Below are 14,670 nucleotides of genomic sequence, written 5' to 3' on the forward strand. Positions count from 1 at the left end.
TTAGTTGGGATGATTCACTAGAGAACTGGGATTCATGTATAAAAGTGACAGGACTATTACATGCAAGAAGCTTTTTGGGCAAAGATGTAATTGATATTGTTTCATGAATATGGGTATGTTGTTCTTATATGCCATGTATGTCCTTTGTACAATGCTACGTGAATTATTACTTTCAGGGTCCTTTACTAAGGGGATGATTTATAAATTATCTGCCTCAACATACGCTGGCTGAATGTCATTCACGTGACCTTCTCCCCACTGGATGGAGCAGAGAAGCATAGAGAATATATAGTTATTGCAACACACCTGCATTATGTGCAGTGCATTGCTGTGCCAGTCCCTGTGAATAGCATGCCAATGCACTATACCGTAGAGGGCAACGCACAACAACACACTACATCGCACATACTTTCTTGTCCGCTGACTGGTAAAAAATAAAGTGTACGTTTTTCTGTTCTTTGCGATGCATTGATCATAATGAATGGGTTGGCCGTAACACAACTCACATCAACACACACACACATATGCATTTTTAAATGCAACTAGTGCCTGAATGTATCTTGGTACCAGCCTCTTCCAACCCCTTATACTGTACAGCAGCACTCTTTACATAAACTAGGATATGGAGGAACAGCCTTAGGAGCCAATCAGGTTTGTTGCATGCCAAACTTGACTATTCTGTTTTGGAAGGGCAGTGTAAATCTCTGTCTTGGATGGACAGAAATAAATCCTATGGCAAGTTTAACAGCTTGCAGATATATATTTATGTATGTAGCTTTTTACCAGCAGTGCGGCTTTAAAGTGGTGCCAAAGTGTTGATTATACAATGAGAGGTCACTAGGTTGGATTTATTTGCCACTTTGGTATTGGAACACTTAACCAAAAACATTTTTTATAAGGAGTTGTATAGAATTCAGTATACAAAGCTCTGCAAGAGTCTTTATAGTGCACCTATACTTAAACATCCATACATCTTTCACAGCCAAAGTCATGTAGATTCTATATATTGAAATTACATCGTATTATCTGACAATTGTGTGCCACCGATGCAATACTCAAGCATGCTAACATCACACTTGCCGAATTACCTACAGTGAAAGGTCCACTCTGGGGAAAGTGATCACCAAACAAATAGTTAAGCTGGGTATCAGAACACAACACTAAGCTGCAGTAAAGTCATGGCTATGGGTTCTGGTCCTATAATAACAAATACATTCCTGGCACTAAATCAAACACTAGCAGCTGTAAATGATAGTCATTGTCTACTATTTGAGTTTCCAATAAAAGAGGAGTGCAGTGCATTGCATTTCCTTTGGAAATCTTTTGTCTGCCAGTATTTTTTTTTTGTGTAGTTCATTTTACCACATCTGTGCATATTAAGTATATTCCATTACTTTAGCCTCTCCTTACAAAACAACTGACTTTTTAATTAAGGGAAACTTAACAGAGAAAAATACCTAGGCCGTCATTGCCGTCTTTCTTCTGAAAATTCATGTCGTGCGCTGATTTCAACACTTTATGAGTGAAGTGAAATCAAGTCAGGGTGAAGTCACAACTCCTGATCGACATATGTTCTGACTCAATACTTTCAAAGTCATAGGCAGTCGGCAATGCCTCTTAATCTGTGCCACTCCACTTCAAAGTGTGTCCTGTGTTTACACAGCACAATCACCGAAAGGAGATTGACCACATACAAAATGGTCAGACAGCGCTCATTTCCATATCTTCCTTCAGATACTCCTGCGGAGGTTCACAGCACTAAAAAATTCCCACTCTTATATTTATGCCGCTCGGAGAAAGATAAGACCTCCCATAGCAAAAAACACAATAAAAGCGTTATTATAAATGATAATAAACACTTACATAAAAAACAAATGATCCCATCCTTCAATCATAAAAAACGATTCTTTACTCTGCTTCAGTCTGCAGTCCCACAAGACGATCTCTCCAACCCCCAGAAAAGTGTTGCAACACTTCCTGGTACCTGCAGGCCATTGCTCAATCAGTATAGTGACAGTGTAGCCACTGTAAAACCACTTGTAAAATGAGTGTGGTGTGTAAAACACAGGACACACCTTTGAAGTGGAATGGCACAGAAATTACAGATTGGCTTTGTTATATGAAGTGCACAGTGAGTTGAGGGCGTTTTGGGAGAACTTTTAAGAGATTGTTTGGACTTTTATGGACACATGTTTAAAATGCAAATGTTTTTATGTATAACTCACTTATGGACACTTACTTTGTGTTTAAATTTGTGCAAAATAATATTGAAACACTTTATATTTGAAGGCTTGTTACACTGATTTGTGTGTTTGTACAGAAAAGAGGACTTTGGACCACTGAGCAATACACCAGGTCTGTTTTTCTTTAGCCCAGGTAAGACAATCCTCCCCAGGCTGCGGTCATCCCTGCTGCTTGTGCACCTTTTTCTTCCACACTTTTCCCTTCCACATAACTTTCTATTAATGTGCTTTGATACGGCACTTTGGGAACTTCCAACTTCTTTTGCAATTACCTTTTGAGGCTTTCCCTTCTTATGGAGGGTGTCAATGATGGTTTTCTGCACAACTGTCAGGCCAGCAGTCTTTCCCATGATTGTGATTCCTACTGAACCCGACTGACAGACTATTTAAAGGCTCAGGAACCCTTTGCATGTGTTATGACTTAATTAGCTCATTAGAGTGGGACACTTTGAGCCTAGAATATTGCACCTTTTCACAATATTCTAATTTTCTGAGATTGTGGATTTGGGGTTTTCATGAGCTGTAAGCCATAATCATCACAATTATGTCAAATCACGGCTTGAACTATCTTGCTTTGCATGTAATATCTCATATATTAGTTTCACCTTTTAAGTTGCATTAGTGAAATAAATGAACTTTTGCATGATATTCTAATTATTTGAGTTTCCCCTGTATATATATAAAAATATATAATAAGTTTGTTTAGCACAGTGTTTTTTAAAGATTTTGGTTTAGGTGAAGCTTGGTTTTCCCACTGTACACTTGCTGCTATCACATTATAATTTGTGGGTAAGGGGTAGGAGCGCAGATTTCTTGTGTTTTTTAATTGTGATATCAGAGGGAACCCCAGGGAGTCACCTTGCCAGTGTTTTCTACACCCTTAAGGTGCCCATACACCTTACGATTATCGGACGATCTTCGTATGCGATCGACTTTTCATCCGATAATCGTATGTGTGCATTGCAGTGTCCGACCGACAGTACTGTACAATGGTACGACTTTTGATGGTCAAGCATGTTTGAAAACTTTGCTAGATCGTACGATTTTCGTAAGGTTGCTGGCGTTTCCGTCCGTCAAAAGTCGTACGATCTACACTGCGCTTGCGCTAACGAAAATACGGCAAATCAATTATCGCAATTCGTCCAGGTGTTTTTCCTTAATTACGGCTAAATTAGTCTTGCGATCATCGGGGCATGATGGGGCTGTCGTACGAAAATCGTACGACTATTCGATCATCGGACGAAAAGTTTCGTCCGATAATCGCAAGGTGTATGGGCACCTTTATACTCCTCCTTGACCCCTGTATATAAGCATGAGGCTGTGAGGTTTTGCTGACTACTTATACAAAGATGCCACGGATTTTGAGCCTCTTATAAATTGTATTAGAAATATTTTGTCTATTATTACTTAAAATATACAGTATTTGATAATTTTATCATTGATCAGTATTTGATAATTTTATCTATAAGGAATCATGGCTTCCGTTTACACCCAAGCTAGAAAGCAGTAGCCTAGCTGGGATTACCAGTTAATTACAGGGCTCAACAGTTTATTACACATGTAAAAACATCTTTATTCTGTAAAATTGAAACAAAATTAATAAAGGGAGAACATTCTAATAATGGTTTAATTTATTAACGGCATATAGAATATTAAACAACCTGCACAACATAACTCCTTACATGGTAACTCTTAGTGTTATTTGTCTTTACTTACATTCACATGCAAAAAATTCGTTGCACAAGAATGATAAATTAGGACAAAGTTAAGAAGTGATCCCATGTATTGTACATTTTGCACAGAACTGCTTCACTCACTAATCTTAGTAAATAAAGCCATTGAAAAAGTGACTGTGAGATGTCTTTTTGCTGTATTGTCGAAAAGTGTCATCACAAGGGGCACAGATTCAGATACTTTAGATGTATTCTAATGAAAATCGTGTTGAATTAAAATACTGGAGATCCTTCCACTGGTGACTGAACAAGTTGGAATTCTATCCTAAATATAAACAAGCCCTGGAAGCTGCTGATTAGTCCCATTTGGTGCCCATGAGAATAAGAATTTAAAGGACAACTTTCACTTTTAGTCCAATAAAATTTCCCCCTCCACTATGAGTGTAACCATCATAATATACATACTTTCAGCCCTTCTGCAGAGATCTCATTGTGCATGGTCCTGCCTGGAGCCACACAGACTTTACATAAAAAAAGAGCCCCTACAGATGGGTCCCTACTCCTCTCAATGGCCGGGTCCATCATTAGCATGGATAAGCCACAGAAATGAATGAGGCCAATCAGGAGCAGGGCTCGCTGGGACTTCTTTTGTGCAAAGGCTGTGCAGCACCACACAAGGGCATGCAGTAAAGACTTCCAGAGAAGGGCTAAAGTTAAGTATATTACCATGTGGGTTACACCAGTGAGTTGAGGGAGAGGGTACTTAAAGGGCAACTTTACTTTTAGCAATGTAAAAGATGTTGTGCTCATACATCGTTGAGTTTCGAATGTCAAATTTACTGTGGGTGCAGCTCGTATGACACATCAGGCAGCTCATGCTCCAACTAATAGGATGTGGTTTATAAACCAGAAATCCAAGATTACTGCTGTCTAAAATGTACTGCACAATAGATAAACCAGAGGTCCAAAAGGTAAGTACAAGTAATGTGGCCACAAACAGTAGAGTGGCATCTGCCTCATCCAGGGGGTCATAAAAAGAGCCAGATAGGGTAACTATCATCTCATGTCTATGGGCATCTTTAAAATAATAATAATGTAGTTTTTAAGTAAAAAACTAACCAAAAAACATGATCTTTTTGTCTTTCTTAGAATAATTTCATATATGACTCCAAAAGGCCAAAAATATATTTTTTTGTAAAAAACATAGAAGATGTTGATGCAATGCAGAAGGAAATTTTAATTTAGCGCTTTAACTTACTATAATCTGGTGTCTGTATATTTTTTTCAGTTTCAAGTGTGGAAGCTAAGCATTATAAACAGTGTCCTACAATACCCTAAACAAGTATTAATACTGCCTGCATACATACATAAAGGCACACACACACACACACCAACTTATGGAAAACCTGAGTAAACATCTAGAAGTTCTTTCAAACTGTGTTGCAGCTTACAATGTATGTAACCACAGTGTGTTGGAGCTTGCTGTGAAGAAAAAAAATGAAAATTAAGATAAGGCAACATGGTGCTCATTTCATTAAGTAGTGATTCTATCTATATGGCCATTACAAGAACTATTTCTGCATAAAATATTTACCTGTCATCTATATGACAAAGGTAGCCATTCTGTGTGCTAATCCAATTACTATTACTAATGAGGCACAGTTCCCAATAAAAAAAAAGTCAGTAATGACTGATTTTTTGTTCTACAGGTTGCAGCTGATTTATGGCCAGGGGTACTAGCATGACTACAGGGAGCCAATCATCCTGCAACTGAGTATTGTCATGATTAGAGGAGAGCAAACATCCAAAACTTGAAGCCAAGCCTGTGACAACAGAAATGTGCGACCTGTCATTGCTAACTTAGATTTAAAAGGTATAGGCCAATATTCAATATTTACATGAACTCTGTACTTTGCCAACAACAGGAAAGTTAACACATGCATCATAAGGTGTAGGTTCCTACCTTTGCTGCACTCACCAGCTGCCCCAATCTACTGCTAAAGCCCCAAGAAAGTCATAGTATTTCTGGGAAGGGGGCATATTTGGAAGCCTATGGTCATGCCAGGGTGCTTAGCCCTGTAGAAAGACTTGTACATTATGTTGGTTGCTGTAGAGCTTACACCTGAAGGGGGAGTACAGGGTAAGTCAAATAAATTGTTAAAAAAAAAAAAAAAGAATATTCTTACTTTAATTTACCAATTGATTTAAATTAGTAAGTACATCTTATGAATACACTACATTGCTAACATTTCATTTTGCGGCTGAAAGCATTCCAATTTTTGCTTTCGGCAGGTTATTCCTTGTCAAACTCAAGGCCCAGGGGCCAAACCCGGCCCACTAGGCCATTTCCTAGACTTCTACTTTCAGATCTAGGTATTAAAAGGAGAACTGTGAGGTGAGTGCTTTTCACTCACCTCATAGTTCTAGCCGACCTGTGACAATGAGACTGTCACAGGCTGGCTCAGTAGATCGGGAAGTGAGCGAACACATACCGGCGTTCGCTCACTTCTCGATCCTGTCACGGCTCTCTGCCGTGACAGGGGAGGGGCTGGATTCCCCCCTCCATGCTCTGATCCTCCAGCGCTGACTGGCGGAACGGACAGGGGAGGGGGCAGGTACAGCTGGCTCTGCCTCTAGATAGGCAGAGCCAGCTGTCACTCACGCAGCTGGGCGGATCCAGACATAATTGTCGGGATCCGCTTAAGCTGTAGCGTCTCAGTATACTGTAGCTGTAGCTCGCTGTATACGGAGCTTAGGGTGACGGGAGGACGCTAGTTTGTGTCCTCCCGTTACACTAAGGAGGACTATGGGGAAAAGCCCTAACCCCATAGTTCTCCTTTAAGTTATTACTAAAACCAGTGATAATCTATTAGGCAATTATGATAAAGATTAGATACATTTATATAATCTTACAGATACCTTTGAGGGCAACCATAATGTTGATGCGGCCCTCGATTAAATTGAGTTTGACACCCCTGTTTTAAAGAGTAAACCACAGGACAATAAATAATCCAAAGGTTTATAAACTTTTATCTAATAAACTAGTACAATATCTTGTTTTTAACCAGGTATCTGCAATTGGTGTCTAATGTTTCCTTTGAAGTAAAAGGCAAGGGAGTTTTTGCCAGTTTCCCTGCCAAGGCCATGTGCCAATAAAAACACCTGGTAGACTCCTGCATTTCTAAGAAATCAGTTTGCTCATCTCTACTCATGACTTTGTTAAGACATGAGGGAACAGTTCCCAGGGGACAACAGTAGTCTCTTGTGGAACTACTAAATTTGCAGCTGCTCAAGGGCCAGCAACTCTGGATGAGCCTGGCTTGTAATCCAACCTGCCCTAAAGTACTGAGACAGGGAACTTCTCTGCTAGGAAAGGCATTTCAATACCCCTATGTGTGGCAAATATTCTAACACCATCTCATCCAAGAACACACATGAAGGCGTCTTGTGCGCAAAACAATAGTTGTGTCAATGCATCATGGAAACAACGCAATAACATAATTACACCACTTTTGTGATGACACTGTCTTAAACCAAAGCCCACTAATGTTCTGCCTTCTAATAAAGTGGTAAGCAACACCCCAACACGTGTACCTCTGCCATGGCAAGCTTAGGTGCATTTTAACACAAACTCTTTGGTAAATAAGAAACAGCATATGGTGCGTTTTACAGATATGTATAGTCAGTTTATTTATTGGTTCGGAATAAAATATTTTGTTTCCTTTAATTAAAATATAGCCCCCCCTTCCTGTCATTATTTAAGAATAGGCCTGTACCTGTCACCTATCTACATAATCACTTTCAGTCATGGTTTAATTGTGCAGCAACAACCTGCCTATAAGGCAGACCATCTAATTTAAGAGCTCTTGTTTAAAAACAACAACAAAAAAAGAAACTGTTAGAACAATATGACCAAACCAAGTAAACATTTCAGGAAAACAGATTAAAACTGTACAGCTGTACAAAAAAATAGCTTTCTTTTTTTAAACCAATCCATATCAGTTTATACACAAGTGCAATTATCGCATCTTAGTTGATCCACGATTTCCTGTTCTCTTGTTTTCTAGAAAAAGCTGATGCCGCTTCGTTTCCGGATGAATACTGGGTTGTATCATGTGTCCTGGTTGCAGTAGACCCTTTTGTGATGGAACCCTTTCGCTTGTCTGGGTTACATAGCTGAGGCCGCAAAGTGTTGCTCTTGTCTTTTTTTGTTGGAACAAGTGCTTTAGTTAAACGGTTGGGTCGGACGAACACTCCGTATTTGGGTTTGCAGCGGAAGTATTCCTTGCCTTTCACTGTGCCATCGTGTTTACCTTAAACAGAGATGATCTTATTAAAAATGTGTCAAAAATGCATACAGTTTTATTTCAATTTGCCTGGAGAGACTATTGTTGTATTTCCCAATGTTTCCCAAAAGCTTGCCGTACACACTGCTCTAAAAAGCTAAAGCCCGTGTAAACAATGCCTTACCCTTCCCTACTCTATCAAAAATTAAACAGAAAGTTTGGCTGGTGTTGGGTTTTAAACTAGTAAATACAGTATAAATTCCTCTGAGAAGTATAGATATTAATTTTATTCAAGTGAATCTTTTGTATATCAGATTACAGAAATACAGATATTATTTTTATCGAAGTATAGTACTTAAAGCATAGTGAGGCATGAAAGGCAATATGTACACTTCCGGTTTCTGTTCCTGCAACCTGGTTTTCAAGACTTCCTATCACTTTGCCTGAATAATAAAAATTTAGGCATCTCTCCCTGTGATGTCGATGGTCAACTCTACTCCTTGTCTTCATACTGCAGATTAACTACAGCAAGAGGATCAGTCATGGGGTGCTCAGTAAATACAGATACTTGCATCCATAGGCCATGCCTCTTTTCATGATTAGGTACCAATGCCTTCTCAAACACAGAATTAGGTCCTACCTTTACCTCCCATTCCATAATCCGGACCTGCAGCCTGTATTCTCCTCTTCCACCACCAATGCTCTAGCTCCTCTTACTCCCACCAAAACATGTCTTATACAAAAACTTGTAAGTACATATAATGTGCTTTGGTTAGCAACCATAGGGTACAACACAACCAAATCCCCTGCCTCCCATCTTTTTTGCATTGCTCTATTTTGCATCCAGTTAAGAGTTTAAAAACTGATTTCCTAAAGTGTCTGTTTAGCATCAAAAAAATGGGTATTTAAAAAAAATTCAAACAATCACCTAACAATAAGCAATTCTGTGTCTTAACTCCCCCACACACACACAGTTCCCTAATGTTTCTGCATGAGGAAAACAGTTAACAAAATTCTGTAGACACAGCTATGCCTACAGGTCTTCTTTGGCAACAAGGAAAATTAGAATTTTTCCAGTACATGCTTCGTAGGTCGAAAAGGGGTGATTTAGTCAGAATGAAGTAAAAAAAAAAAAGAAGGTTTACAATAACAGCAGAATACAACAATTTAATCTTTTGTCACTACATGTTTTTACTTACCTAACTGAACATGAAGTTCAACTCCAATCCATACTCCACATGAGAAATCGACTGCACCAATATACCGTACTATTCCAAACTTGTTTTCCCCAATGCATACCTGGTCACCTAACGAAAAGTGGCATGATGATTCAAAAGAGCTGTCTTCATAGTCATCCGAAACTTCCAAATGGTTCCTTGCAAGCATATCACTTTCGGGTTGAGTTTTGTTAAATAAGGCAGATTCTCCAAGGCAGTTTTGATCACTTTGTTTTGACACACTGTGCTCTGACATGTTATACGAGAGGTCTGACATAACAGAACCAAAGTCTACAAACACTACACCATCCTTTTCCCCATTGGATGAACAAGTGGGCAGGTCTTCATGGTGCTCAAAGTCTTTCCCATCTTCTACCCCCATGAATTCCGTAAATGAGTGGTCTTCCAAAATATTACAAGTATGTTCTACAGCAACTTCACAGGGAAAAAACTTGACAAATGTTCCTTTGTTACTGTCCACAGAAGAAGAGGATACACTTCTACACATTGCAGCAGCATTTTCAGTAGTGCAATATGGCACTTTATTAAAGGCACTTTTTTCTGTGAAAGCAGATAAGCTAGTGGTATTTTCTGTACAATTTCCATCATTCAACCCTTTATGTGGACAAGATTTGCAGTTCTGTGCTAACTGGTGTCCAGTGAGTTCATGAGTTTCTACATCCCTGACCTGAGGGACTAATTGGTCCATGCTTTCGCTAGAAGGAACCACAATATCAGACAGTGTAGCATTGGAAGCACTATGGGAAAAATAGCCACTTGTAACACTGCTAGTGGTAGGACTCCGAGAAACTTCTTTATCCAAGGAAAAGGAACAAGCAAAGTCTGTTTTCGAGGTTATCCATTCCCTGTTTTCCAAGCTAGCATTGTAAACACTGAAGTCTGCAAACTCCTCTGGCACATAAGGCCTGAAAGTAGTTAAATTAGTGGAACCTGTTTCTTTTTTTATAGCGCCTTCATCTAGTTCCAGGTCTTCTTCTTCAGAATCCTGTGAGAGAAATGGATAATATGAATATTAACATTTAACCCTTCTTCAGGAAGAGGGATGATTTTAATTTCTAATTACAATAGCCATTGTTATTCAAAAGTATGTTTCTCCTTTTTAACCTTTTAGTTACAAAACTTTTATACAATTTTTACAAGCTTAAAGAGTAACATCATCTTAGTAAATAGTAAGAAAATGTGGTGCTCGGTATCGGCACTAGATTTATAAATGCCCCCAATTAAGTCAATTTAAATCACACCTGTCATGAGATAAATATGGAGTGTCATTGCTGACTTATTCTGAAAACCCTAGTTGCTTAATTGTATCTGGCTTTAGTATATCTGAGTCATAAACCCTGAACAAGCATGCAGCAAATGAGTCTCCAGAAAAAAAAGAAACTCCTATCTCCACTTGTTCCAGGTCAGTGATTCAAAAATTATTATATCCTAACCATCAACATGAAAGCTAGGGAACTAGATTTTTCAGAAATTGGTGAGCAATGACATCAACAATGGCAGTCCACATATTTCATTTATAGCATGCTTCCTTTAATGTTCAAGTTGAATTCCAGGAATTGACTAAAATACACAGTTGAAATGACAGCAATTAGAAGGCCTGGTCATTTGCTTGCCAAAGATTGTAACATCTCATTCATAACTACTAAACTTCACCTCCTGGGAGCCTTGTGCACGATATCTGGAACCTCTCAGACCTAGAGATAAGGAGAGCATCAAGTGAACTTTCCAGTTGACTAGCAACCAACAGCTTGTGCTTTTACCTTCACCCAGAAGCAGAAGCATTAAGAGGAATGATATTATAGAGAGATTATAGTATAAAGCATGCTGATTATTTGTGGACTTAGCATTATTTAACAAGCTTATCATGCAAAGTCTTCAGATTTACTTAACACCGCAGTGCAAAGTGTAGCAATAATAACAGGGGAGATCACAGGGAAGAAGGCAACATGCTCCCCCATACCTGGAAGTGCCGAATAGGATCACCAGCTGTGACTAAGGAAACAGAGGCTGGGCAATTCTAATAAGGTAAGTATAGGGGGGGGCACTGTCTCTTTGACCTGCATGAGCAAGGGGACCCTGTCTCTTTAATGCAAACAGTTCAATAATAATTCAAAATGCTCAATGGAAATGCACTACACTTGCTGAATGCAATCACTAAACCTGGGCTAATGTGTTCTGTATTCTGTTACTCATGTTAGGCAACATTAATACCCAGTTTTAATAGAAATGTACACTGACGTACAGGCTATGACTCTGTAAGACTGAGTTGATTTAAGTGGAAGAGAATGTGAGCCAATGAAAAATGTGCATAAATATACTAGCCAACAACAGCCCTGGGTACTTATATTCCCCCTGCAATCACTAGCGTACCTATTATGATTACCTGAACAATTTTTTTGTACAACACCTTTTACTGGGTTTATAGTGGTGTACAACAATTCAAATATTAGCACATTGAACAGTAATAATAATTAATAATAAGTAATAATTTCCCCATTATTTTTAAGTCACATTGTTTTGGAGTAGTCCGCATAATTCTTTCATTATTACAGCTGCATGAGATTTTATTAAGAGGGACATAAAACATGACACAGCAGTGCTATTCACATACGACAAAAGCTCCAGCAACATGCAAAGGACAATGAAACTTACTGCAAAGCATTGTAAAATGTGTGTGAACCTACGATGAAGAACAAAAATACAAACTTACAATGGTATCTTCATGACTATTATTGGTATCTACTGCCATGCAGCTGACATTAGCTCCAGAGGGCACAGCAGTGCCAGTGTTATTTGTCAGTGGTGAGGACATGCTCTGTAAAGGTTAAGACACACAACACATCACAACACATCACAACACAAAAACTTAAGTGAAACAGACAGTGGCAGGTGAGGGAACAATGCAGGGTATAAACAAAAATAAAAATATAAGTGAAACATGCAAAACATAGTAACGGAATGTCAAAAATGCAAGCAACAAACAGTGCAGAGATGACCATTAGGTGTCATGTTGTATAATGCAATTAAGCATTCAACTGAATGCATGTGCACATCCAAATGACTAAACTTCATATCAGAATCAGCTGGATTAATAATTTATGCACTTGGTACACTTAGTTTAAAAACAAGTTATTCTGTAACATTTCTCTGGTATTCCTCTGTCCTGCTTTGTGATGCCTTACTGTGTAGCAGAATCCTGTCCATGTCTTAAGAGGGGAAAAAAAGCTGCACTATGGCCAGTACCACCAATAAGGAAGTTATACAAACTGTCCTCACACAATGCTTCTCTTAATATGAAAAAGCTTATATGGTAACTCTGCTTAAAAAAAAATGCATATAGTGCAAACAATAGTTACACAAGCCAGCCATTTTGTAATTTAATGTTATTAAAAATACCTTTCCATTTTAAACTGTGGCTGCTGTAATTTTCCAAAACTGTACAAAAATTCAGTGCAATATGGTGTAATACATTGCTCCATGGCGGGGAACAGAGCGAACGGCACCTCTAGCCCCGCCTACAGTCCAATCACGGCAGCTGACGTCACTCCGCACCTCCCTCTCCTCCCTCAGCTGCTTGCTTTTTAGCCGGGTGATTTGAATTACTCTGCGTGCTAATGTCATCATGGACGCCGAGCTCTCCTGATACAGGCCTAACCGCTCCTTATCCTGAACCTATTCCCCCTGGCTTACGTCCTTCATACCAAGGGACTTACCCTCCACACCAGCCTGCTGGAGAACTGCCTAAACTGCCTGGATTACTAACCTTAGTGTGATTACTCACCATCTCCCTGCTACCATCCAAGATTCACCACCTGCATCCTGGATTGTCTTTATCTCACTTCTAATTGTCAGAGTGACTGCACCATACCTGGACCTATCTCTGCATCCAAGCTAGAGTATCTACACAGCTACTAAATACTTACCAGGCTCCGCTGAGCTCTCCTGCATCCATCTGACACCACAAACTCAAGTCCTAAGACTTACTGATGGCGAATACTGATTCATTGGTTTAACTGCATATTGTTCTATTTCGTTTTACATTGCGATTCATAATGGAGTTTAGTGATTAAATAAACCTCTCAGGTGATGTGGAGAGAGGATAGAACTTTCTGATAATTCACTATGCCGCTAGTTGGATAACTAGGAGTTAATGGAACTGTCTTAACAACATGTTTGCATGAAGTAATACACCCTTCTGATTATCATGGATGATTACTTTCTGTTCACTTTATACTTTCCATATAATGAATCCAAAGCCTCCCAATTAGGGATCAGTTTGAAAAGGACATGTTGCAACAAACAGCTATTTCTTCAGAACATAAAACAGGTAGGAATCTGCAACAACGTTTGTTAAAACCCTTATAATGTACATTGATCACCCATAGAGGGTTGATTTTTGAGTTGCTCTTTAAAATCCACTGTACAGAATAAAAGTAACTTCCCAGAAATCAGAGCATGAAAATTAGGGGCCTATTCACACTTTAGAAAACTGTTGCAGTGAGTAAAACATGTTACATCAAGGCAGCTCATTTATTAAAAGGGGACTCAAAAACACATGACACTTTCTTAGCAATACAGTGCATGGTATGTGGTGAGCTGCAGATTTTCATTCATGTTGTTAACGTGCATTAATGTTTGCATAACTGCAATGCACAAGTGTGAATCATTCCTAAATAGCCTAGATCTAGACTTCATTCAACATACACACCTCTTCAATACTGGCCTCAGAAAAAATAAATACATTTACATTTATAAAATAAATAACCATAATCATGACCAAAACAATGTTAAGAGCCACCCAAATCATGCACAGATTTTCCCATACCACACATTTTTGCAGACGTCTGAATGGTTTTAGCCACCAAAACTCAGGACAGTCAAGGAAAGAATGGACCGTTTTGTACAGATAGAACGTATAAGATCTCTAATAGCAGCAAGCACCATATGTCAAGTATATTAGTTCAATATAATCAGCTATATTCTATTGCATTTCTTAAAGTGGAACTAAACCCACCAATTTTCCAAAAAGAAGCTCAAATTACAAATGTTCAAAAAATTCTTAATAAACCTTGTTTTCTGCAATGTTTCATGTACATTCTACATACTGGTATATACATGTATATATATATATATACAGGGCTCGAAAAATCCACTCGTCCACTCGTCTGTGACGAGTGGGCGGTGGAGCCCGACGAGCAGCTTCCCGGCCGGCCGTTGTAATTACACGGCC

General features: G+C 38.9%; 1 protein-coding gene across 3 annotated transcripts in view; it reads right to left on the reverse strand.

Annotated features, from left to right (window-relative positions):
* Positions 1 to 7,804: 7,804 nt before the first annotated feature.
* The window catches only part of KIF13A (kinesin family member 13A), a 165,593-nt gene continuing 158,727 nt past the window's right edge, over positions 7,805 to 14,670 (reverse strand). For 2 of the 3 annotated variants that reach the window (XM_018559634.1, XM_018559632.1), the window contains 3 exons: positions 12,151 to 12,255; positions 9,402 to 10,425; positions 7,805 to 8,229 (listed from right to left, as the gene is read on the reverse strand). In XM_018559634.1, coding sequence (XP_018415136.1) covers positions 7,946 to 8,229; positions 9,402 to 10,425; positions 12,151 to 12,255 — 1,413 coding nt within the window. In that variant the 3' untranslated portion in view covers positions 7,805 to 7,945. Of the gene's footprint in view, positions 8,230 to 9,401; positions 10,426 to 11,093; positions 11,135 to 12,150; positions 12,256 to 14,670 lie in introns of those variants that run through there. The other variant, XM_018559635.1, reaches the window with a different exon arrangement.

Source organism: Nanorana parkeri, unplaced genomic scaffold (assembly GCF_000935625.1).
Source record: "Nanorana parkeri isolate BGI_ZX_2015 unplaced genomic scaffold, ASM93562v1 scaffold408, whole genome shotgun sequence".
Taxonomy (NCBI): Eukaryota; Metazoa; Chordata; class Amphibia; order Anura; family Dicroglossidae; genus Nanorana; species Nanorana parkeri.